Below are 27,644 nucleotides of genomic sequence, written 5' to 3'. Positions count from 1 at the left end.
CTAAGTGTGAACTCTTGAAATGCTTGTATTTCACTTTAAAGAACTGCATTAAAAATGTTATGGGTTAGAAAACGCATTACAATATACCAGTTTGTTCAGCACAGCTTTTCTGTATGTACCACATATGAATTACCTGACATTTTGTCTCTATAGCATTTCTGAAGTACCACTTCCAGTTCTCCAGATATAGTCAATCATGTCAGAAGAAATGGAGGAGCATTTCCTGGTCTTGTCTGTGGAAACTGGAGAATCTGACTGCACTAGAATGGCTGTAACATAAACAGGAAAACATTTAAGAAGAGCAACACCTAGCTTTTCTTTATATATTCAGAAAAGAACAAATATGATCATATTAAAATAACTTACCAAGCCGACACCAAAGTCTATACACAAAATTTAATTTACAGTACAGTGCATCTTCCATCTGAGAGGCCATCGCCCAGAGATATCATACAGTTTATGGAGATTTTCTTGTTTTATGGCTTAATTTGTAATTTGAGGATCGTGAAATACCACCATATCGTAGCCTAATGGATCAACCTTGAATTCTTTCATTGTCGAGATTCAACATTTCAACAAAAACAATTATTTACTGTATATCAGTAGTGGCTCGGGTTAAGAGAATCTCTAGATAAAGAGTCTGAAATCTGTAAATATTATAGTGAATAAGATTTTCCTCTTATGCTAAAGCGCAATGCATACAGGTCTAAAGTGCAAAACAGCGCAACAGCCACATTAGTCCTCATCCTTCTCTTTTCCGACACAAAAAGCTCACTCAGATAAATATTTTCAGGACAAAAAAAAGAACAATAATTTAGCAATAATGTAAACCACTGCATACAGAAGTCATCAAAGCTTCTAGAGTAAAGAGGACTCTCTCCTCTGTCAAACACACGTTCGTCGTGTGAGTAAAAACAGTCCAAACATGTTTTACATCCAGCACTGAGGCATACAAGCCCGAAAAACACGTAATAACACTGATGATCGATCAGCATAGCAAAACAAACCAGCACTCCCGCTCTGTGAGAATGCGCAAACACAAAAATCACCACACGTCTCCACACGCTGCTTCACAGTTGCAAAAAAGGCTAAAATTCAATGATGGGTTAGCCAAAAATGAAAATTCTGTCATTTAATCACCATCATGATGCTCCAAATACATAAGAAAGATGTTTTTGAATCAAACTTGAGAGATTTCCATGAGTTCACTAAAATCAAACACTTCAAAATCCATATGAATATGACATAGATGCTTTTATATAATGAAAAATAATAATACTTTTGGATTAACAAGCTTAAATTGCACAAAAACAAACGTCTAATGTGCCATGTGATGCATGAGAATAAATCTCATTGGTTCTACATCAAGCAAGCATGACTGAGCTTCTGTGAACAAATCTGAATGTAAACATTGCTCATTGGTCAATATTTATACATGAAAAAGAGCCTAAACAAAATTCTCTCTTCAAAACAAGTTTTCTGAAGCATCAGGAATTCAGGACTTTACAATAGAGGGTCAGAAATCTCTTAGATTTTATTACAAAAGTCTTCATTTCTGTTCATAAAGTGAACAACTTATGTTTGGAACAACATTAATGTAAGTCAGTGGTGTCCAAACTCGGTCCTGGAGAGCCGGTGTCCAGCATATTTTAGTTCCAACCCTAATTAAACACACCTGAACCACCTAATCAAGCTCTTTCTAGGTATACTAGACTTCCAGGCAGGTGTGTTGGTGCAAGTTAGAGCTAAACTATGCAGGACTCCAGCCCTCCAGGACAGAGTTTGGACACCCCTGATGTAAGTAAATGAAAGAGTTTTTCATTTTAGCAAATCCAACCCTTTAAACCCTATTTAGTGTACAGTTATTTGGCAAACAAAAGTAGGTTTGAGTGCACACGTGCATGGCATTTGCAAGTATACATTCATGTAAGATACCAGCTAGCTTGATACAAACGCCCAGCAGCCTAACGTCGATTGCTCTGAGGCTCAAATCTCTCAGGCGCACAGTACTTTCTTTGTTTTGTTGTTGTTTTTTCCCCCCACCGAGTCGGAAGGTATCATGTACAGTACAGTAGTTTAAAAGCCTTTGGCATAAACCGGGGCAGAAAGCTAGCTGCCGAGTGCTCACCTATAAACCGACCCCACTTTCTGTCGCTAACGCCAAGAGAAACCGCGCGACCATTCCAGGCACAGAGCTTGTAATGGTGTACTATAGAGTTTGAGGAACATTCAGAAACATGAATATGACACAAAATTGAATAAACACCTTAATTCCTTAAATAATCTCCCTTTGACCTGGTGGAAGAACTGACGCCTGCAGTGCATTCTGGGTACTGCAGAGAATACAAATGAGGCTTTTGCGACTGAGAATTGTATTGCAAGTGTGAGAAGGAAGTACAACTGCAGGCTTGTATGAGTTTGTTATTTTGTGCTTTGTTTTTTTTTGCGGGTCAGTATTCAGTGTCAGAGGCGTCCGCCGGGTCAGTGTTGCGTGACAGCATGTAGTTGTCCATGTCAATGGAGGGACAGTTGTGTATGGAGTAGCGCAGGCGTTCGGCTAGAATGGCCTGGCTTGTGTAGGGAGGAAGGCGGAGCTGGAAGAAGCACGTCTGAGCTGTAGGAAGACCGTTCACAGGCTGTTGACCGAACATCAAGAGAGTGCAGTATCAATATTTAGTACAGTATACAGTGGTACAGCATGACTGGCTCACTATCATCTAGGCTCCTTTATTAGCCAGGTTATTAAATTAGATAACTAGAAGATAAACAAGCCTGGTCTAGGGGGTCAAGGAGGTAACATAAATAAATCAAAAGCACAACCCCTTGAAATTGGGTCCATTTATTAATCACTTTATTCTTTTCCTTTGTTTTACAAAAAATAAAAATAAACCGAAGTCTAACCTTAGCATGGACCCACAATAAATAATTAACAAAAATGACCACTAACTTATCCCAAATTGAAATAGACAATTTTGTAACTTTTTTTAATGTTCCTTTTAGTTACTAAGGGTGCTTTCACACCTACACTTTTGTTTCTGAACGTATCTCGTTTGCCCAGTTAGAGCGGTTCATTTGGCATATGTGAACAAGGCAATCGCGCTCTGTTCCAGACCAAAGTAATCGCTTCGAGATCGCTTGAATGAGGTGGTCTCGGCTCGATTGAAACGAACCCTGGAGCGGTTCGATTGCAGTGAGAAAGTGATCTGATCCGAGCGCTGTTATATCACAGTGTTTTATGGATATGTAATAGGCATACGGCTATATGAAGAGAGAATTATGAGTAGGGCGGGAAGTTTCGCGAGTCTCCGGATGCCCGCAAATGAGTGATGATCTCCCGGTAATTACGCGTCTCCCTCCCGGTCCTCAAATAGGCATCGTGGCGCACCCTTCTCACCCCTCCCCACCGCGTCTCTCCTCAGACACGTCGCGCGCGCACCCTGTCAATCACCACCAAACCACCACCTCTCCTGACAGCTGAGCGGGACGCTGCAAAATAAACCCTGACACTCTGACCAATGTAGGGAGAGTTTACTCGCACGTGACTTGTTTTAGCTCTTTTGGTCTGATTAGAAACTTTGCAATGTAAAAGCGAACCGCTCCAAGAGCAAATAGCAACAATGTAACAATTGTAATCTCTGTTTCAGAAAAACTGAATCGATTCACAGGTGTGAAAGCACCCTAAGGGTACTTTCACACCTGTGAATCTATTCATTGGTTCCGAAACAGGGATAAAAATTGTTACATTGTTGCTCTTTGTTCTTGGTGCGGTTTTGCTTTTACACGGCAAAGTTTCTAAACGGACCAAAATAGCTAAAACAAGTCATGAGCGAGTAAACTCTCCTCATATTGGTAGACAATATATAAAAACTGGAGGCTGGCTTATGTGAAGACCGTTGGGGGGGATGGTTGTTGACAGGGTGCGAGCGACATGTCTGAAGAGCGAGGAGGGATGCAGTGGGGAGGGGTGAAGCCTGGATTAAGGGTGCGTGACGTATTTGAGGGCCGGGAGGGAGACACACGATTTCCGAGAGATTATCACTCATTTGCGGGCATCCAGAAGTCTCTGTGCATTTGCTGGAGAATCCCAGAACTTCAGGGATACTTGAGATGCCTAGAATGACCTCCCGCCCTACTCATAATTCTATCTTCGTCTTCATATAGCCGTATGCCTATTACATATCTATAAAACACTGTGATATACCCGGGCTCGGATTGTATCGCTTTCTCTCTACAATTGATCTGCCTGAGTTCGTTTCAATCGAGCCGATACCACCTCATTCAGGCGATCTCGGACAGATTGATTTGGCTCGCATCTGAGCGTGATTGCAGGTTTCACATACTGTATGCCAAACAAACCGCGCTCACTGGGCAAACGAGACAGGTTCCGAAACAAAAGTCTAGGTGTGAAAGCACCCTAAGGCCCAATCCCAATTCCACCCCTTAGCCCTTCCCCTTACCCCAACCCTTCGTTTTGCGCATTCACGTGAAGGGGGTAGAGGTGTCTCAATTCTCTTTAGCTTGAATGCATAGGGCTCGGGGGAAGGGCTACATACCCCTCGAAAGAGAGATTTTTCAGGACCACACTTGAAACCAAGGGGTAAGAAAATTTACCACATTACACCAGCTACAATAGCAGCATAGCTGCACCCGGAAGAGATCCACAAATTTATACATTCATTACAGCTTTCGTGTTTTACCGTCATGCTTTTTTAAAAAAACTGCTAAATTTCGCAGAAAAATAAAATTGGGATTGGGCCAAAATCTACTAGCAAGATTGATATAAACAAACAACCTTCCTATAAATATGAATAATATATAAATGAGTAATATCACACGAGTAGCAGTGTGATGGGGCTGTATATCGGCAATAGTTGGAGGCATGTGTGATGATATACAATGATGATACACAGCCACATCACACTGCTACGAGTTTGATATTGGGATTAAATTACTGTACATTTTAATATATAATATAAATATTAATATTTCACTATAACTGGTTTTCATTTATTTTTGATCATGTAAACTTGGTCTGCAAGACATTTCTTTCAGAAAAAAATAGGCAAATAAATATTCTAATTGCTCTAAATAATGATCAAATGATTGATATATTCTATTGTTATCTGTTATTCATTATTATAAAAATAATCTACAATTCCCAGTGGCCTTACCCGATCAACTTTAATGATCTGAAACTTCTGAGTTATGTCTGCTGGATTGGAAGGCAGTCTGGAGCGTCCGGAGACGAAGCGCAGGAACAGGACTCTCTCCTCATTGGTGAATTCCTCCAGGCTCTGCCACAGCCAGCCAATGAGCTGGTGACTGTCGGTGATGTCCCGGTATCGGACCACCTTCTTCAGCATCTCCACCGAGACCTCAGGCAGGCCACAAACCAGCTGTTCCAGCTGTCGAGCCGTGAGGAGGGACAGCAGAGGAACTGGGATGATGGAGGACATGCCCTCCCGCACTGCTGAAACCTACAGCAACACACACACACATACACTGACTTACTGACGCTATTATTATATACAGCACAGCCACACAAACAGCATCCGATTAAGGTGAGATTTTTTTCAAGCACCAGAGATTTGGGGATTTTTGCTTTTTCATACATACAGTGGGTACGGAAAGTATTCAGAGCCCTTCAAATTGTTTACTCTTTGTTATATTGCAGCCATTTGCTAAAATCATTTAAGTTTATTTTCTCCTCATTAACGTACACACAACACCCCATATTAACAGGACAACACAGATTTTTTACATTTTTGCAGATTTAAAAAAAAAAAAAGCTGAAATATCACATGGTCCTAAGTAGACCCACGTGGAATCTGTGCGCACAGAAATCCGCATATTTTCCACAGAATTCCGCAGATTACTAAAGATTTTTAGCCCATTAATAATTCTGTTTATTTATTTGAGTAAATGTGTAAATCTGAATTTATTCAGTTTTTATTTAGTAATTTATAACTTTTTATTTAATATATTAAGGTTTTAGTTATGATACTCCGTTGGATACTCCCAAAATAATTCCGCAGAAATCCACAGATTTTTACCAAAATTCTCCGCAGAAATAGCAAAAAAACGTCTGCAGATTCCGTCTGGCCCTACTCATAAGTATTCAGACTATTGTCTGTGACGCTCATATATTTAACTGAGATGCTGTCCATTTCTTATGATCATCCTTGAGATGGTTCTACACCTTCATTTGAGTCCACCTGTGCTTGATTATACTGATTGGACTTGATTAGGAAAGCTACAGACACCTGTCTATATAAGACCTACAGCTCATAATGCATGTCTAAGCAAATGAGAATCATGAGGTCAAAGGAACTGCCTGAGGAGCTCAGAGACAGAATTTCGGCAAGGCACAGATCTGGCCAAGGTTACAACAAATTTCTGCTGCACTTAAGGTCCCTAAGAGAGAATATATAGACATTTCCAATTATTGTTGCAACCAATAAACTGGTGATATCTATTAGTAGTTTTTAAAATGTATTTATTTCATTTGTTTTGCATCAAGTTGATTTCATATAACTCGCGTTGTGTTGAATTTGTGGTATTAGTACACTAACATCTGCAATATGCTAGCATAACAGCACTGTTGGCCGAAGTTAGCAATACGATTATTTAATATTCCATTAATTTTGTTTAATCTTTTGTTTTTCTTTTAGTTCACATTTGTTCATTTTGAGACCAGATAATACACTCCAAATGTTTAGTTTTAGCATCATTTTAAGAAATCTGACATAAGTAATTCAATGTTTTACATGTACTGTGTATACACTGTTTTGCCTAATAAAACCAAGACCAAAAATGTAAAGAAAAATTAATGTTTCACAAATTTTTCCCTTCAAAATTAATTCTTCAAATTGTTTTCCCCCTCCTTTTTTTAAATCTACAGGGTGGGCCATTTATATGGATACACCTTAATAAATGTATTGGGAATTTCACAAGAAAAACAATGGTGTGCTTGGTTTTAAACGTAACTTTATACTTTCATGATTTATTTACAAGCCCCCTCACATATACTAATGTGCCACATACACATTAATATCACCATCCATTCCCATTTTATTAAGGTGTATCGATATAAATGGCCCACCCTGTATAGTTCACTCGATACTTCACTTTTTTTTTTAGTTACCAATCTGTGACATTATTGTGTTTTTCCATAAAAAAAGAATTGGCAGTATCTAAGCACATTAAGACAACACTTTAATTTTCAAGTAAACGATACCTGTCTGTCCATCTCATGCAGTCTGTAATGCAGAGCTCTCTCCACATAATCATTCCTGTTGGAGAAAGTGAGAGGCAGGTTGTGCCCACCAGGAATCACTGGAACCAGTGTACCGTCAGCGCTGTGAGCCACAAACGAGTCCAGAGGGATCATCTACAAAATACAGGAAAAAAAAAAAAAAAAACACATTAGCAGCATTTGCAGTGTCGGGCCTAAAGCGAGTGTGCTAGTGCGTATCAGTTTCCACTGTCACTTCCAGGGCTTAATCAGACTTCCTTCCCAATGTTTTCATATCAGCCAACATCAACAATTAAAACAATTTCAGACACCTGCGATTGCTGAAATAACCCTGATTGCAATCTGATGAGGATTCTGATCCCAAAATATAACGATTTGTAATGCTAAAGCCTACTTATGCTAACAAATGCCATAATAAATACACAATACGTTTATGAAAACTCCAGAGACTGCTTTAAGATAAATCTTCAATCAATCATACATGTGTGGTGTCACTTCTCAGTGTCTTTGTTGATATCTGACGTCCACATCTGCATGATCACGAGTTATCGGTTAACGTATATGGTTTTATATGCATATAACTCCAGTTTTCTCAGCACGAGCTCCCTCTGTTGCTTTAACTCAGTGGTTCCCAACCTGGGGTCCGCGCCCCCCTAAGGGGGGCGCCAGAGTTCACAGGGGGGGCGCGGGAGAGGATAAGTATTGAGGTAGAAAAAGGCATAAAAATGGTCCACTATTATAAAGGGCTTTGCAATTAATCGAAAATCCGATTTAGATTTCGGTTTCAAACGATTATAAAAAGCATTAATCGAGATAAATGATTATTGCATCATATTTCGCCACAGTTGTACACGTGTTGCTCTTAAAAGCGCGAAAGAGCTTATGTGTGTGTGCAGCACGATCACGCAGTCAGAAGCATATGCGGCCGGTCAGCATTCACTCTCATTCACACACTGAGACGAGCAGAGGAGCGCAGACATCTAAAGTCATCTTAACGTGAACGCTTTAATGGTCAAATAGGTGTCAAAACGCGGTGTTTAGTGATTATTTACATTAACCCTCATTTGTGTAATAAACAAACGAGTTGAGGATCAAAAGACGTGAAAGAGAAACCATTAAAGATACAGCGCGCTATTATCCTTCTGCCGCCTGTTTTTATTATTATTAAACAAACATAACGAGAAAACCTTTGCTGCTCTTGACTGAAGGACTGCTGTAGCTAAAGTGTTTTTCTTACAGTGAAGATGCTTAAAGCACAGTTTGTTTCATATTTTTTTTCTATTGTATTTATTTCTCTTTCCATTGCAGGGTGGAAAATAACTGTATGTATACAGTTGAAGTCAGAATTATTAGCCCTCTTGAATATAAGCAAACCTTTTCCTGCCCAATTTCTGTTTCATGGAAAGAATATTTTATTAACTTATTTCTGAACATAATAGTTTTGATATCTCATTTCTAATTACTGATTTCTTTTTGTCTTTGCTATAATGACAGCACATAATATTTTACTAGATATTTTTCAAAATACAAGCATTCAGATTAAAGTGCAGTTCAAAGGCTTAATTAGAGTAATAAGGCAAGTCATTATAACGGTAGTTTATTCTGCAGACAATCAAAAATATATATTGCTTAAGGGGGCTAATAATATTGACCTTAAATTGGTTTCAAAATATTTAAACCTGTCTTTATTCTAGCTAAAATAAAACAAATAGAAGAAAAAATATTATAGGAAATACTGTTAAAATTCCTTGCTCTGTTAAACATAATTTGGGAAATATTTATAAAAAAAAAAATCTCAGGAGCGCTAATAATTTTGACTTTAACTGGCAATGGTTTTGAATAATCGTGATTACAATTATGACCAAAATAATCGTGATTATGATTTTTCCCAAAATCGAGCAGCCCAAAAAATAATCTAAACACATGCTTAAAATTCCAACATAATAGTGAAAATAATTAAAATAAATAACTTTAAATAATTATTTAAATTTTGCTCACTCTGGCAATCTGCTTGTCAATGTGTCATAAAGGCAAAATCAAAACAAAAATGGCAGACAAACGTAAATGCTGTGATTCTTCAGAGGCGAAGATTAGACAGTATGACAAAGCCTACCTAAATTTTGGTTTTATTGAAGGCCAAGACAAGTTAAAACTGATTAATTAATATTTTCTATACATATTACTATATATTAATATTACACAAACACACACACACACACACACACACACTCACATATATATATATATATATATATATATATATATACACACAGTACATATGTGTGTGCGTGCGTGCGTGTGTATTTATATGGTGGGGGGGCTCCAATGTTTGTATATGTTTATGGGGGGGCCCCAAAGAAAAAGGTTGGGAACCACTGCTTTAACTGAAAGAATAACAGTAGTATAACAGTATACAATATAGTGAGATGGGAGAAACTGCTCAGATCACGCCATTTAGTAGAAATGCATATTCCTTCCAAATGGGATTCAAACATTAAAATTCATTATTATATTTGGGTTTAAGGACCTTGTGTAATAATGTTATCAAAAATAAAGGCATGCAGGAAAGAAGCAAATAAAAAGTTGGCTACTAGTTTTAGTTTTTGGTGTAAAATAATGATGATGTTTGTTTTAGTTACAGTACTGGAATAATTTAAAAGATTAATTCGCTTTCAGAAGGAACATTTCCTGATAATTTACACACCCTCTTATCATCCAGGATGTTAATTTCTATAATTTTCTTGGTCAAAAACAAATTAAACGTGTTGTATGTAAATTTTTTATACTTCTAAAGTATAAAAATACCATAAAATGTTTGTTTTGATGTAAAAACATGCAAAGTGAACATACTTTGTATCTGAAAAACAATGCTAATGTCAGTTATTCTTAGTCATGATAATAAATTTTTGTTGTACAACATATTGCACAACAATTTTTTGCGATAAATAATATTATTGTCCTTTTAAAACCAATTCATGGCACACATTGTGTAATGCAAGTATAAACATAATAGCATCATAATGGAAGTACACTTTTTCAAAGAAAGATAATGGGCTCCATTTTAACAATCTAGGCGCAAAGTCTAAAGTGCATGGGACAAAAGCATTAAGGGCTTGTCCGAATCCACTTTTGCTTTTTTAAGGATGAAAAATACGGTTTGCACCGTGGCGCATGGTTTAACAGGCTTGAGCTTATTCTCTTAATGAGTTATGGCTGTGTTTTAACATGTCTCATCTCATATCCCCTTTAAGAGTCAGTTGCTTCGAGCCATGGCGCATTTGCTATTTACACGGCGGACTTTGTAAGTGGAAAACCTGAATGCACTTTTGAGAAAAACTTAGGACTTCCAAACGTCCAACTTACGCCTGTTTCACACCGCAAGTGTCAGCGGCGCGTGAGCACCGCGTATGTCGAGCAGTAGCAGCACGCAGGCGTTTGCCTTTCACACCAGCTGCGTCTGCAGCGCGCAGCTCTTCGGCAGCTGCTGCAGAGATCAACCTATCTCTGTCTATTCTATTTAGTTACCCATGTCTCTCTATACACAAATACACTTTTTAAACTTTTCATCTGCACCAAAGCCCCCCCTATGCTGTTTCTTTAACCTGCAAATGTTTATTTTACAAATTTTATAGATCAAATAGTACTGTATGCTTCCCAAGCTAACTTATATGAGAAGTGTCTACAGTCAGAGGACAATCGCCTGTGATATCGTGTCATTTGTTTTTTGATTATCAGGTTGCTGTAGACCTAGTTATAATCATATTTATACAATATAGTTATAATGATATTTATACATGATCAAACTAGTGTTGCTTTCTCCACTTCAGTGATGTCCAGCGGCAGAATAACAGTTTGTTAATTCATGCTCGTGCAGATGATGAGACGGACAAAAGTAACCAATGCATGCCATTCTTTTACTTATTTTCGTGTTGTCAGGTTCACAGTGCAAACAGCTCCCGGTAGGAATAGCTCGAGTGAACATAAAACAAAGCCGATTAAAACTTTCTTGCTCTGCTCAGCTGCACAGAACACAGCGAGCTCACATAATCCAGCATGCGTGTCGAACTACACTACCCACAATACACTTCACTATGGACTACAAATCCCGTAAATATTCTATTTCCCCTCTCCAACAACACTAGTGTGCAACTTAAGCAAAACTGATAATAAAATTGTTTTACATTTGGTTTTCGGGCCTAAATAAATGTTTGTTGCCGTTTTTAATCGATTTAAGTTCGTTTGAATGACTATATATAAACCATTTGACATTATTAACGCATTTATTGGGTAAAATTGTTACTTTTTACTGTCATTCAATGTGTTTTGGTCATTATCAATGCATTGTCACTTTAATTGAGCATGAGCAGCGCGTCAAAAATAGACCCAGCACCGAAACTATCGCTGCACTGCTGCTTTGGCGACGCTCACGCCTCGCTCTGACGCGCTGCTGCTGCGTGTGGTATGAAAGCTCTAATCTGTTAACATGGACGCCGAAAACACACACGCTCTGCTCACGCGCCGCTGACGCTTGCGGTGTAAAACAGGCGTTACAGTATCAGTGCAGCTTTATAGATGACAAAGGGGTGAGTAAATTGCCCCCTAAAAAATATTTCTGAATAGTGAAATAATCCTTTAATAAATGACTCTTTTTATCATAAACTGCTGTTCATATGTCAACACTGGAGTCTACGTCATTAGAGCAAACAGTTGCATAAGGTATATAATGTTTGTTTTACTACATGTTAGTTGTCATTCATTTTCACCACTGATAAATGATGCTGCTCTAAAGAGGGTCCCACTGGCTGACAGTGGAAACAAGGCTATATAGTTTCTTGTGTGAATCTAGCCTCTTTAGATTGTCTGGCTCACCACTGTGAAGTTTTCTTCATTGATCACGCTGCTGTCCAGGTGTAAGATGCCCTGAAGAGAGCGGTACGTGAGCAGATCCACCTCCTCCAGGTCAGCGGCTCCCAGAGGAATACAGCACATCTGCTTCCAGACCCACGGCGCCAGGTGCAGGTCCAAGGGCTTTTTGGTTCGGATGGCCACTGCCATTAGGATCCCCAAGAAGCGGAACTGCACTATGTGATCATCCGAGAAGGCCCCTGGGTTCAGCAAGAATCTGGCCAGACAATGGAGGTTAGTGGAAAAACAATCAAAGCTGCAGTAATGGTGTATTTAATGGAAGTAAAAACCCAGGACTTCCGGTTAGGTGAGCTATGGAGTAGGACGTGTTCGCTAAGTGGTCCTGTAGAATTTGCGATTTTTGAATTAATGCACATTTTTACTTAATACAAAGTGTCTGCAGATAATTGTGCCTAATGGAGTTTATTTTAAGCTAATGATGTGCAACAAAGATGAAAACAAAAGGCAATAAAGGGGCAGCCATTGCAACAGGGGCCTGCAACAGCTAACGCAACCTCGGATGAAAGTGATACAGCCAGAGGGGGTCAATGGACTGAGCTTGATATGGCTTCAGGTGACATTCAGAGTCTTAAAACTGAAATAATCTCATCACTACGACAGGATCTGGCAGAAATATTTCGCTCTAAACTACGGTCTGTGCTAGGCAATGACTTATCAACCATCAAAAGTGAACTTCAAGCCGTGAAGGTGGAATTCTCTAACACAATGCAGGGCTCGAAATTGCGACCAAATTTGTCGCATCCGCGCCCGAAATTTATTCTATGCGACCTCATAATATATTTGGGAGCATTTGTGCGACTGCATAATGGTTTTAGTGAGACCTGTTTTGATTTTTATCTAAAAACGTGCTGAATCAGTCTGCCCTGGTGCTATATTGGTTAATATTAGCTGTCAATCACTCAAGACTTTCCGAATCGAACTGAGGCGTTCACTTTAGGCCTATATAAACTATAAAAAATTTTATGCAAGTTAATGCAATACTATATGTAAAAACTAAATTGTTATATACTTTAGTAGCCTATAGCCTATAAAAATAGTCACAAACTGTGGTCATACCTAAAAAGCACGTTCTTACTCCTTTAGAGCGGCTGCAGTACAAGGCACACCGGTAATGCTCATATTAAAGTGTCACCTGCTGTACATGTAGCTTGTTTATAGCCTATAAACATAAATATCCTTGTTACATGTACTTACTATATTATTATCAATTAATATTGCATAATTACATGCAACAAACCCTAGAAATGAAAATTTCACAGGGTCTTTAAATGATTAGGTAAACAATGTATCAAGGGCACCTTAAAATAAAGTGAAACCCTGAATATGTCATCTATTACATTCTGCTTATGCAATAGCATTGACAACATACCTGTCGGTGTTACTACCAACATCTGCGGTGCTATTAGGAGTGTGAATAAGAAGGTCGACCACACCAGACTGCAACTCCTGAAAAAAAAAGTTTTGAATGTGTGAATGAAAATCCACCCTCTTTAATGCAGTCAACAGAAGAAGGAGCGGGATTTACCTGGCACATCTCAGTGATGGTGTCATCAAACACACCACCCGCATCATCGGCCCCTTCTCCGACCAGCTTCACCTTCCATGCTCTAGAGGGCAGACGCAGCTCTGTGGGGTTCAGGTTCACCACCTGCTTGGCGATCTGCACGAATATGGGCTTGCTAGAGCGCCCCCTGTGGATTGGAGGAGGTTAGGTTAGTGTTTTAGAAGTGATCAGTTAAAATTTTTTAAATCTTATTTTTATAAAATAAATAAATTAATTAATAAATAAAATCTGTAGATTTAACTGGATGTTTACTGTAAAAACACTGTCAAAAATAAATGCATTTTCAACACTTCCCCTATTCCTCTAAACCAGTTTTTCTCAACCTTTTCGATACTGATTTCCTTTACAATCCATAAAAATGTTCCAAGGCTCCATAAATACCCCCCCCCCCCCCATCCCCCGCTATTTATTGAATAAACATTAGGGATAATTGTTGACTTTGAGATTGACTGTTGACTTTTCCCGGTCTAGAAATTTCACTTTAAATGTTTTACATCATGAAGTATTTCCAAGTATGAATTAAAATAAGAAATAGACAAAACATTTTAAATTCCTTAATGTATTTTATTAAATGTATTTTGGTTATTATTAAGATTATGATTTTATTCATCATCATTATTATTATTATTATTATTATTATTATTATTATTATTATTATTATATATTAATATCATTGACTTTAAAAATATACATTGACTTAATCATTAAATTGACTATAATTTACTATTTTTTTATTATTAATAACAATAATAATCATTATAATTTTAACAATTTTAAATATTTTATAATTAATTACACTAATATGAACATTATCACATTATTTCAATTATTAATATTTGTATTGTTGTAATATTATTATACAATACATCAAATTACAAAATATTACTATTGAAATATTTAAAAATAACTACATAAAAAGTATCACTTTAAATAAACTAAGTTACAGCAATTTTCATTTAACAAATCATTATTTTTTTAATTAGCCGTGCAGTGGGATTAAAGGCTAATTTCTTGTACCTGGTGGAGATGCGTTTGACTGTAATCTGAGGGCCATAGGTCTTTCCCTGGGTCATGGTTCTGCCGATAGTGCGAACGAGAGGGAGGGTGTTGACTTTCGGGGACAGCAGGCCTCTGAGTTGACCCTGTACGATGGCGGCCGTTCCTGAGCTGTAGCGAGAAGTACTGACCTGGAAAGCAGCCAGAGAATGACACTGTCAGACAAAAACGGCCCTAATATCGACCGACACAAAACCATTAGTCCAAAGGTAAAAACGAGAACACTTTCACACTGAACACAAATTCAGCTGAGCGGGGAAAACGATAGAAGGATTTTGGCAGGAAGTCAGTGCATAGTTTTTGTTTTTTTCGCTGAAACGTCAGCAGTGTACAGTGGCCTCCATTCATTTTGGCACCTTTGGTGAATATGAGCAAAGAAGGCTGTGGGGGGGGGGGGGGTTTATTATTGTTTATCTTTATGATCATGTGCTCTGAATATTAACACAACAAACTGAAGATGCAAGAGTTTGTTTTTAGATGAAAGCAGAGGCTTTTTTTTTTTCTGAAACACTTTCAACAATTCAGCTGTGATTCTCTTGAGAGACATGCGTCCTCCATACCTGTCAACTCTCCTATTTTTCCCGGGATTCTCTCGTATTTCACAGTTCTATCACGCTGTCATCCGGTAAAGGTATTAACCCATATTTCTCCAGTATTTTCAGTGTTTCTCTGAAGGGTGGCAAGGAAGATTAAAGAACCGATATGCAACCGATATGATATCCCTATATGCAACCCATACCGCCAAACCACCAGGGGTCGCCCCTTGCTCTTAAATTTGAGTCTGTTCAGTGCTTTCGCTTTGTTTAGGCACAAAAACACTTAAAACGGCGAGATTCCCCTTCCTTTTTATAACAGGTGCCGTCACCTCTCATATGCAATCCTCAAATAGTCATGCTACATGACTGTCAGCTGACACGCTCCATAGTGATAAATAGACACTGTTTTGCAAACAAACACGATTTGAAGCGGAGCGAAAGTCTGGCTTCTGAACAGACATACACACATAATTATTAACAATAATATCGAAAGATGTTGATCTTGGTGGGGTTTTTTTTCAAACACAACTAATTTCGTCTTAAATAAGCATAAAAAGTTAGGAAAGCAGTCGAATGCCTTCATTAAAAGGTTAAATGTGTGCATTTTTAAAGTGACACTTCAGATTCATTCGTTGCTCTTTAATCAGAATGTGTAAGTTATACAGTGAAGAATCACACCCTTATTATAGTGGGCAAATCCCTTATTTTCACATCCTAATATTGACAGGTATGACGTCCTCTTCCAGATTTACAGCAAGGAAAATAAGTTTTGGACACATGTTTTTTCCTGGTAATAATATTCTTAAAGGAAATGTTGACGTGCAATTGAACCAGACTTTGGTAAAAACTCAAACAATACAAAAAATAATAATAAAGTTTACTTTATATAAAAGGCTTTTTGGTGAGGGCAGCCTAAAGATGCCTCTCATTTGAAGAATGAAGTCAAATGCATTTCTCATGTATGAGTTTTTCTCAGACTTTAACGAAGTGTAAATATCTTGATTCTTATATCTTGGTTCTGTGGGTCCCGTCTGTCAAATCTGATCTTTAATTTGTATTTTCTATTGGATTCAAGTCAGGTGATTGGCTGGGCCATTCTACAGCTTGATTTCCTTTCTCTGAAAGCATTTGAGTTTTCTTGGCTGTGTTTTGGATCATTGTCTTGTTGAAATGTCTACCCTGGTTACATCTTTATCATCCTGGTAATGTAGATGTTGGATTGAAGCAACTAATATTAATTTACACTGGCGAAGGGCAGCGGTTTGCTGAAGAAATACTGGGAGATTTCAGCTGCTTTCTGGACTTTCACTGCCTTTTCACACCTTCTGTTCTTCATGTGTTCAATACATTTTTCCTGCGTAATTTCATTTTATTACACATATATAACTTTATTTGTAAATTAATTAGATTTGTTTTCTTTGCATTTATGGATTTCTTTAGTTGTTGTTACCAACATCCGGGAACAATTTCAAGTCAAAAGCACCTTAAGAAATATGTTTTCTGAGACAAATGGTCCTTATTTTGTCCGCTGTGTAACGATTAAGTTCATAGCACCCAGAGGCTGACATAAAAAGTTAATTCCACTTCACATTGTCAATCACATTTACTCACTGCATCTGAAACTCCTCCATCATATCATTTCCTCAATTCCTTTTTTCCTAGTTACTTTCCTTGCATTTGTAACATGCTTTTTCTGTATCATTTTTTTTAATTTGCATCAGACTCACACAGACCTTGCAGAGACCAGTGTGCAAGGTTTTTTGCGGTTGAACATTTTAATGAAATTGTTTGTCACAAAAAAAAGTAAATTCGACCTCAAACACATTTAAACACCGCCTTCAAAAATGTCGCCCATCATTAAAAAAAATATTAGATAGTTTTTGCCTTCGTTTTTTTGCATCTGTCGCAATTTTATTCCACACCAGATTCATTAATACACATTGTGTCTCGGTATGCAAGGTTTTTATGTGTTACAAATGTTAAGAATAACAAATACAAACCAAAAAACTGCATATGAAATAGCATAAAATTTCAGACTCTATGTGAAAAGACCTTTGGGGTTGACTGGAATTTATTAACTGTTGCTCTGATGTTGAAAATCGACATTGTTCAGTGTTTTTTGCCATTTTCTAATAGCCACTTCCCATTCTGTGAAGTTCAACAACCTTTTACTGCAAATCACAGCTCTGTTGCATGGTCCTTCCCATCGTGATGAATGACTGAATGACTTTGGTCTTTGTGTTTCCTCATATTTATAGCCCTGAAACTGAAGCTGATGGTTCAACAATATCCTGTTCCCAGGTGGTACTAAAAACTATACTCCAAAAACATTTTGCTCGTATATATATTGAGAGCAAAAGATCTAAAGGTTATACAATAAACTTTCTTTTCCCAGCCATCTTCTCTAATATTTACAATGGAGTGTGCTGTGTTTTTCATTATTGATGGGGTGTACCTGGCTGCGAGGATCAAGGTTCAGAAGCCTCCAGGACTTGTACATGAGATCAGAGAAGTGGTAGAGCACTCGGAGACGGGTGTTTAGGACTTCAGGACTGCAGTCTTTAAGGGCGTTATACTGTGGAGGCACAGACTGGGGCAAACCCAGCTGAATCCCTGAACAACCTGCAAAACACAGAATCAGTGATGTTGCTGTTTATTCACACTGGACGTGTTTTGACATGTGTGTATTGTTCACCTAAATACTCTTTGTGATTATCCTGGATGCTGCAACTGACTTGTATCAAAAAAGTGCATCAGATAATGTGAGTTTGGAGTTATTAGTGTTTTTAGTATACGTTTTTTTTTTCTTTATACAAAGATATTACACAACAAATACATTAACCGAGTGGTTCTCAAACATTGATACACCAGGTAGCACCTCAGAAAACATTTGTCTCTCCAAGTACCAGCATTAAAATGCAGTAACATTGCAAGCCTAATTATTCAGCTCTGTTAATAAAAGCGGCAGTTTTATTACTAATAAGAATATTTATTGTTGTCGAACACTTCTTTAAACACTGTAAATACAGTTTGCACAATAACACTGCACTGAGCATACAGGTAAATAAAAAATGGAAATCATTCAATTAAAATGTGCTGTACTTTTAAAGGCTAAATCAAAACAGTACTGATCTCAGTTTTCAAAAAAAATAATAATTTAGAATTTTGGTTGGGTTGATTTAGTAAGGGTGTGAATCATGAATAAAAGATAAAAAATAAATAATTGCAAGCAGGAATAATTACGATAGAGCAAAGAGTAATAATAAACATAAAACATAAAAATAAACAGTGCTTTATGGTTTTTCAGGGAGTCAAACAGTATTCAGATACAGAAATGTAAAATAACACTGTATAGTCTTCATTGTTTTATTAATTTAGTGAAATTATTCCTTATTAAAGTTACAAATGTTTTACTTTATTGTGCATGAATGCTTTACACTTACTTAAAATGCCTTCCAAGCACACATAAATTATAAAGTTTTTTTATGCAAGAAACATCTCATGGATGCATTTGGGACACATCATCAGTGATGTATCCTGGGATCATTGAGTGTTTCGGGTCTCTCAACATCATACACTCTCACCCAGGTGACCCAGCCGGGGTTGATCAAGTCCCGACTTGTGTCCCAACAGCAGTCCACGGATCTGCCCTCTTAATCCACAGCCACCTTGTGGCCTTCTCTGCGGTTTCTCTAAAGTTTCACTCTGTTATGAAAGTAAGTGTCTGTTAAACGGAGTAAAATAGAGTGCACGTTTTACTTACTTAATCGGTCTGTATCTAATGTAAATAACTGATTATGGCCTTCTCCATAGACGCCACTGAGCATTTTTCATACATGTTATGTTAAATGTCTGAAACCTAAAAATAAATGTTATTAGTTGAACTTTCTAATCACACCGGTGTGATTGTATGCTGCATTGATTGGTGGGACCCACTCCGATGTGCTAAAAGTGTTTTCAACAAGTATTTTATTTAACTTTTTTATTCAGTGATTCTTCTGTGTACCAGTAAGGAAGCTCGCTTTCTTCTTTACAATTTAAATGTCATCCAATCAAGTTTGAAATACACCAATTGATTGGCCAGAAATTGGAACCACATTGTTTTTGTGCTCCAAACATGCTCCTATCTTTTTTCATTTTTTTATTTAGGCCTCTCTGTACTGGCTTTAGTCGAATATATTCAAAACTGAGAATGATTTATGATTGAACTGAACCAAACTAATCTTCATAGAAATCATAAACAGGGTGTATAAAGTGTACCTGAAGCTCTGGTGGACAGAGCCGGTGTGGTCCAGGCTGATGAATGGCAGCGACCAGCAGAAATCTGCCTAATGTTCTTGCCCTGCAAAGTTGTGACCAGAATGGGCTCTTTGACTGGATTGGAGTGGCCCAGACCCAGCTGTAATACACAAAAGTAGACAAAAGATCAAACTACACATTCCTCCAAATCCACAGATATCCAAAGAAAACACAAAAACAGCTGACTGTACCCAAACATGTCGTAATTAATAAATGTCATCTTATTGTTGAGAGGGGAGAATTGTGAGGACCAGGATTGAGAAACACTGTGCTATGCAAATATCCTACAGTCTGTGTGTGTGCGCCATTTTCTGTTTTAGGCCATTATGTTTTGATTCTTTTAGCCATTTACTGAATGCAATAAATAACTTTAAAATTCAAATGTGCATACTTAAAAAAGATCCAGTTCATCAAATTATTCCTAACAATTCTTTAAATACTGAAGTACACAAAAAAGATGATAAATGGACCCTAATTGCAATCATTTCTAAGTAAATCAATCATCAGACAGCCATACCTGGGCCTCGCAGTTGCAGCCCCAGGCATACACGTCTCCAGTGTTGGACAAAGCCAGGATGTGTTCACAGCCCACAGCGATGTCCTCAATGAACACTCCCTCCAGAGCCGGAATGATTTGTGGCCGGTTGTGATTCTTCAGCATGGCATCGGGTAGACCAATGAGGCGCTCTGGGAAAACACAAACACTATGAGCTGTCAGAACATCACCAAAGTGCACAGTGAAAGTCAGCTTTTGTGACCAAAACAAAACATGTTTCATGTGAACTTGGACTGCTGTGCGATAAATCGAAATTAATTTGCAAACAATGAAGCAAAGCTGGGAGTAACTCAATGATCAGTAGACAGCGAAATGTGATCAGTAGGTTCACATGGAATCTGTATGCGCATAAATCTGCATATTTTTAGCCCATCATTGAGTCTATTTATTTACTTGTGTAACTGTGTGTACATTAATTCCAGTAATATTGACTAATATGAAAATGTTCATATGATTATTTACAATACAGTTTGTGAAGTAATTTTTGTGAGGAGTTTGCATGTTCTCCCTGCCTTCGCATGGGTTTCCTCCGGGTGCTCCGGTTTCCCCCACAGTCCAAAGACATGCTGCAGGTGAATTGGGTAGGCTAAATTGTCCATAGTGTATGAGGGTGACAGGCCCTGACGACAGGCCAGGCAGAATGTGTAAAAATGTAGTTATCATATGGACAAGTCTAAAATGGCTTGTTCCAAAGAGTCGACCCCGCAACCATATGGGACTAAGGCCAAAGAAGAAGAAGAAGAAGAAGACAGTTTGTAAAGTAATATTTCTGTCTTTAAGTAGATATGTTATATGAGAGACTTGCTTTGTTTACCAAAAAAGTGGATCTAATTGAATTTGCATTGTAAATATTAAATAAAAGTTAAAAAGTTGTTGTTTTATATTTCATATATTAAGTTTTTACTTATGATACTCCCACTATCAGTCCACATCAATCCACAGATTTTTTTTTGCTAAATTCTCTGCAGAAATAGTGCAAGTCTGTGGATTCTGTCTGGCCCTAGTGATCAGTAGTAAATCTCAGTAACTGCAAATACCCACAAAGTAGAAACCGAGGAACTCCCCATAGCGTTTCTAAATAAACAGGATATTTAACTTTTTTTATTGATTCAGCAAGACTAATAACTAGGGCCAGGCGGAATCTGCGGACATCTTTTTGCTATTTTTTGTTAAAAATCTGCGGATTTATGCAGAATGATTTTGGGAATATCGTCACAAAGACCTTAATATATGAGCTAAAAAGAAATACCTTTTCAACTTGTATTTAATGTTTACAATGCAAATCCAATTAGATCCACTTTATATGGTAAACAAATCAAATCTTCCATATAATATAACTACTAAAAGACAGAAAATATTACTTTACAAACTGTATTGTAAATAAATCATATAAATATTTTCATATTAGTCAATAATAATACTGAAATTAATTTAAAAACTGAATAAATAGAAATTTACACACATTTACACAAATAAATAAACAGAATCAATGATGGGCTGAGCAAGCGCAGATTCTGTGTGGGCCTACGAATAACCAAACGACTACAGAAACATCTCACAGAAGGACTTCTTTCAAACACGTAACTGTATTTCTGAAATTTTATTTTACCAATAAAATATACATAAATATTGTTTTTCGATGAATCGCAGAAAACAGAAAATCCACAGAAAACACAAAAAATAACTAAATGGTTTTTATATATATATATATATATATATATATATATATATATATATATATATATATATATATATATATATATATATATATATATATATATTATAAATATAAATATATATTTATTTATTTATTTTTATTTTTTTTTTATTTTTTTTATCATTCTTTGATTACTACAGTTGTTTCAGGCTGCAATTGTTGCAATACCTTCAGAAAGCAAAAGTGGAAGACATACACTAAAATACATTTACACTAGCTTTGTTTCAGTAGAAAGATGCGAATAACATTTTTTTGCACAAATTAATTTTTTAAAATAACCTTTGAGATGTTTTACAATGTAGTCTGCCTGCTGGTTTGTCTATTGCACACATTTTTCTATAGTTTTTTTTTTCTTTTTTAATGCACATACTGAAGTTTAACGGGTAAAAGTGTTTTATTGTAGTCTATGTGCATTTTTTCTTAACGAATAAAACTTTCATCCTACTCAGATTTTCCAAATATATGCGCATCTTGGCATTTCCATCAAGCATTTTTTTATGCTATAATCCAAAATACACAAAAAAAGAGGCTGGTGGAAGCATAGCTACTGACTCAAATATGCCTTTAAAACGACATTTTTAGTTTCACTTCTCGACCACTTTTCAGTAGAGATGCACCAAATATTCAGCCATGGAAATGTATAGGCCAAAAATGGCATATCCAGCTTTCAACCAGAGGCTGACTTTATGCTAGAATTATGAAAATACCCTAACTAGACTAGAATTAAAGCAGAATACCAGTAAGTGATTCTACCGCTACAGAAAAATGCATTTGGGTGAGGGTAATTACTGAAGGATTTACCTTGGCCAAATGTGTAGATGTGACCGTCCTTGGCTAGAACCACTGAGAAATGCGTTCCACATCCAACTTTTTTGATGCCTTTATTGCAAAGAGACTCTACTTTCTGCCAGCAAACAGAAAAACAGGACAGTTGGCCAACGCTAAAATAAACTCAGTCTAATTAAATTGATCTGCATCCGATACAGTAAGACTGTACCTGTGGGTAGCACTTCACTGTACATGGTCCAATACCCAGTTTACCATAATCACCGTCTCCAAAAGCCCAGACGGTCAGGCCATCTGATGACAGGACCAGAGTGTGATTGATGCCACATGACACCTGAGCACAAGAAGAAATGTCAACCGCAAGCATCAGACATTGATTAAAGGTCGCATTCACTACTGGTCAAAAATGTAGCATCGTAAGATACATTATTGTACATTAGGATAAGTAAGGGTGCCTTTACACATAGACATTTGTTTCAGCACCTGGCACATTTGCCCCCCTAGCGTGGTTCGTTTGATCATATGTGAAACCTGCAATCACGCTCTGATCCATGCCAAAACAATCGGTCCGAGACCGCCTGAATGAGGTGGTCTCGGCTCTGTTGAAACAAACTCTGTAATGGTTCGATTGTAGTTAGAAAGCAATACAATCCAACGAAAAACCAACTTTATCACAGTGGCTATTATCAAATTGTATTATGGATATGCAATAGACATACTGTATATATATGGCTATAAGAAGAGAGAATGATGAGTAGGGCGAGATGTTGTTCCTACCTGTAAAAGTGTGTTTTATGTTGAATATGAAAGTGAAAGCATGCTGCCTAACTGAACTATTATATATATATATATATATATATATATATATATATATATATATATATATATATATATATATATATATATTAGGACTGTATTGTTGTGTTTCTATGTGTTTGATTTTGATTCTAGATTGGGGGCGTGCCTTCAGCGCACCTGACGCTGGTCAGCGCTGTACATTCACTTGGCAGTTGGCCAGAGCTGCGCTCCAATTTGGGCATTATGCTTTGTTTCGCATCCATACACTATCACTGACAACATTTACCGCATCCATTCACTTGCATTTCACACTGATTGAACATACTGATACTGATATTTTGATTATAAAATTTAAATTGAGTTAAATCAATCTTCTTTTTGATTATACTTCTCCTTGTCATCTCCCTTACTATGTTACATCCCTGAGCCAGGTGTAACATATGGGGGCTCGTCTAATTTAAATTTAGTTGATTTGATCTTTGGCTTTCGTAATAGGTATTTGTTTGTGTAATAAGTGGGAGAGACAAGGAGGCGGAGATGTTTGTTGGAGCGGCTTTGGGTTTGTAGTCCAATCAGGAAAAGGTAAGTTCTTTGGGTTTAAAACTGTGTACTTGTAAATTGCCCCTGTAAGGTTGTAGCAGCGCATTGCGTTGTTTTTTTATATATATTTGTAACTTTTTGGTTAACTCCACGTCTGATTCATAATAAATATATATTTCACAACACTTGACAATGAGAAATTCTTACCTCTCATTTATATTTGGAGATGACTGCGTCTGCTGGTATCACTAATTAAAATTAAAGCGCACCTTCTCGCTTCATGCCTCCTTTCTCATGGCCATAAATGAATATAACAACATATAAATCCAGCAAAATAAAGCAAACTCCGACCAATGTGAAGACAGTTTACTAGCACGCGACTTGGTTTTAAATTTTTGGTCCATTTAGAAACTTTGCCATGGGAAAACGAACCACACCATGAAAAAAAGCAACATTGTAATAATTTTAATCCCTGTTTCAGAATAAAAATCGGTCTACAGGTGTGAAAGCATTATAAGATCCATTTATAATGAAACTTTAATATTATAAATGTTCTTTTACTTTCACTCCTGAACAAAATAAAATAACCATGATGAATGAAATCAAATCATTTTTAAGCAAATCAAGCAAAATATTTTTACAGCACTTTTCAATGGCACTCTGACTTTTTTTTGTGAAAATATGAAGCAGTTTGTATTATTACATTGTTTGTATTATTACCACCACGACTACAATTACTACTACTACTTCTACGACTACGACTACTATGACTACTATGACCTTGACGACCAGGGCACCTCATTTTACCGATCCCACTCCTCACCCATTCTTCACTTTCTAGCACGACTCCCCAACCCTTTTCACTTTCCCCTCCCCAGTTATCCAGATCTGTTTTAAGATCTCGCAATTTATAAATTAAGCACGGACTATGACTACTACTACTATCACTACTACTACTACCACCACCAATAATAATAATAATAATAATAATAATAATAATAATAATAATAATAATAATAATAATAATAATAATAATAATAACAATAATAATAATAATAATAATAACAATAATAATAAACAATAAATAAATAAATACATGAATAATAATTATAATAATAATAAATGTGCTATGAGCAGCAGATTATCTTTATTTAACAGATTATATATTTCTAAACGCATATGTGACATTAAAGACTGTTAGAAAGGATGCTAAAAATCCAGTGTTAAATTGAATATTTCACAAGTTTACAGCTTTTACAGTGCATTTTTAATGAAGTAAATAGGCTTACTTAAACCCTTTAATTATAATTACGCGTTGTTATTATTATTATTGGACAAAGAACCATATATGGTAACTTTATTAACATTGATAATAATACATTTTTTAAAACACATACTTTTAATGTCATAAATGTTTTGTTGTAACCCTTAAAACACAATTTTTTTTTCAATTAATAGTTCAACAAGTTCATTATAAAGGTTAAACAAAGGAAAATAAATAGTCTGAATGCAAACATTTTGTTCTGCAGTGTATGCACAGATCATTATAAAAGACAACAGCACCTGTCCAATGTGATGTCCATCCAGTGCTGTGACTCTCTCCGGGATCATCTTGTTGGAAGTGGATCTCTGGCCCAAACGCCCTGAGTCTCCACTGCCAAAAGTGAAGAGTTTTCCATCCGCTGTGACGACGGCCGAGTGTTTGAAGCCACACGCCAGCTTTGAACAGGGAAAAAAATATGTATTTAAATAACGGCTGATTGTGTCGCTGTGTTTTGGTGAATTTATAATTATTTTTGTACCTGCACCACCTCCTCTCCCTGCAGACCCTCGATCTGTTTGGGTCGTCTTTGTCTTTCACTGTTGCCATGGCCGAGTTTCCCATAATCCCCGTCGCCCCAGCTGAACACCTCTCCAGTCTCAGTGAGAGCCAGTGAGTGGCCGTCTGACCCGTATGATGTCACCAGCTGCGTCACTACATAACCTATTGAGGGAAACAAAAATTGAATGGAACAGATACAACATATAGTTTTCAAAATATTACCATTATTATTATTTTTTTTTTTATTATTATTATTGTATAGCAGTTATTGCTGTTGTATTTTGTTATTATGTTTTAAGCATGACAAAATAAAAACAACTCAGGCTCATTCTGAAAATGTACCTCTATATACATTTCTGGAGAGTGTTAAATATGTCTGAGGAGGTAAGTTTTTTTTTTAAGTTTTTGTTTTTGCAAATCCACCAGAGGCCGATGTGTACCCTTTTTCAGAACTCAAATTTCTTTCACGAGTGAAATTTACGTCTGCTGTTATCACATAAATCCACCAGAGTCTGCTGTCGACTGACTGACTGACCCACCCTCCTTCCCTGAAAAAAAGCCCTTGCCTGATTTTACCACGGTTTCAGATTTTACCACATTCTCACCTTGTTGTTTACTCGTTTATTTTATTTTTTGGCTTCTGTTTTTGTCTTACCCGCTTTCTTGAACAGTTATTCGCCAGACTTAACTCCGTTGTCGTGGTCGACTTGTCTCAAGTCTGCTGACGTACTTGACAATCTAGTAACAGCAGAAAAGCCGTCTATATGGAGGAAAATTGTCAGCTGGTAAGCGCAAAAAGGACCGGAGTGCATGTATGAATATGTAGTCCATCCAAGGCGAAAGTGTAGTCCATGGTTATAGTTAGTGCAAACCAGCGATCTTATGGGATATGATCGTTGGTAATCGTGACACCTAGCTACATAATTCGCAACTTCCAGTAATGTATATAGGGCTACGCTTTCAGAATGAGCCTGTGTTAAAAAAAAAAAAAAACATTAATTAAACTAATTATTTGTTATTATTACATTTAAGAATTATAATAATAGTAGAAGTGGTAAATTCTGGTGAGAATTTTAGAATAAATAAAGAAATGTATTATTATTATTATTATTATTATTGTTATTATTATTATATGACCATGACCATCCTTAAATTATTATCTTTACTATATGATATATTTATATTGTAAATAATTTTAGATTAAAACTATAGTATAATAATTATAATAAGAATAATAATTCTTCTTATTATTATTATTCTTATTATTTTTATTTATTTTTTATTATTATTATGTTTAGACCATGACCATGCTAACATTATTATATTTACTATACACACACTATATAAATGTATTTTTATATATTAATATTATAATATTATATGCACAATTTAAAGTATTTAACATATTATTACATTATTTAAATACAATAAAAAAGTAACTTGATAAAAAAATACATTAATAAAATTTTATTAAATTATTTTTCCTTTTAAGTATCGTTCTTTTTTTTCAACTTTTCATTGAACGCTAATAATAATCAATTGATTATATGCTTCATTCACATTTGTTCTCAAGTTACTCAATGAAAGAGATACAACTTTCATGTAGTTATTATATTGCCGTTATACAACACTCAGTATAAACTGATATAAAGAGCAAACTTTAAATTTCAGGATGTTCTGCATCCTATTTCCACCACTTAGGTTTCTATATTCCCCTGAAACTGAAAGCAATCAGTGCTGTAACTTCAGCAAATCGCATGCATTTGTTGCATAGTATTTTTGGTGCAGT

The 27,644-nt window shown here is 36.5% G+C and overlaps 1 protein-coding gene across 19 annotated transcripts in view; it reads right to left on the bottom strand.

Moving 5' to 3' along the window:
• Nucleotides 1–381: 381 nt before the first annotated feature.
• The window catches only part of LOC567670 (probable E3 ubiquitin-protein ligase HERC1), a 167,731-nt gene continuing 140,468 nt past the window's right edge, over nt 382–27,644 (bottom strand). For all 19 annotated transcript variants that reach the window (XM_073935797.1, XM_073935798.1, XM_073935784.1 and 16 more), the window contains exons 65-78: nt 25,836–26,017; nt 25,597–25,752; nt 22,907–23,029; nt 22,711–22,813; nt 20,154–20,323; nt 19,598–19,736; nt 17,793–17,959; nt 14,763–14,932; nt 13,707–13,872; nt 13,551–13,627; nt 12,125–12,377; nt 7,238–7,390; nt 5,172–5,477; nt 382–2,636 (exon numbers count right to left, since the gene is read on the bottom strand). In XM_073935797.1, coding sequence (XP_073791898.1) covers nt 2,451–2,636; nt 5,172–5,477; nt 7,238–7,390; nt 12,125–12,377; nt 13,551–13,627; nt 13,707–13,872; nt 14,763–14,932; nt 17,793–17,959; nt 19,598–19,736; nt 20,154–20,323; nt 22,711–22,813; nt 22,907–23,029; nt 25,597–25,752; nt 25,836–26,017 — 2,351 coding nt within the window. In that variant the 3' untranslated portion in view covers nt 382–2,450. The remainder of the gene's footprint in view (nt 2,637–5,171; nt 5,478–7,237; nt 7,391–12,124; nt 12,378–13,550; nt 13,628–13,706; nt 13,873–14,762; nt 14,933–17,792; nt 17,960–19,597; nt 19,737–20,153; nt 20,324–22,710; nt 22,814–22,906; nt 23,030–25,596; nt 25,753–25,835; nt 26,018–27,644) is intronic.

Source organism: Danio rerio, chromosome 21 (genome assembly GCF_049306965.1).
Source record: "Danio rerio strain Tuebingen ecotype United States chromosome 21, GRCz12tu, whole genome shotgun sequence".
Classification (NCBI taxonomy): Eukaryota; Metazoa; Chordata; class Actinopteri; order Cypriniformes; family Danionidae; genus Danio; species Danio rerio.
Note: the sequence above shows the minus strand (reverse complement) of the source record. Positions and strands in the feature narration are given on the sequence as shown.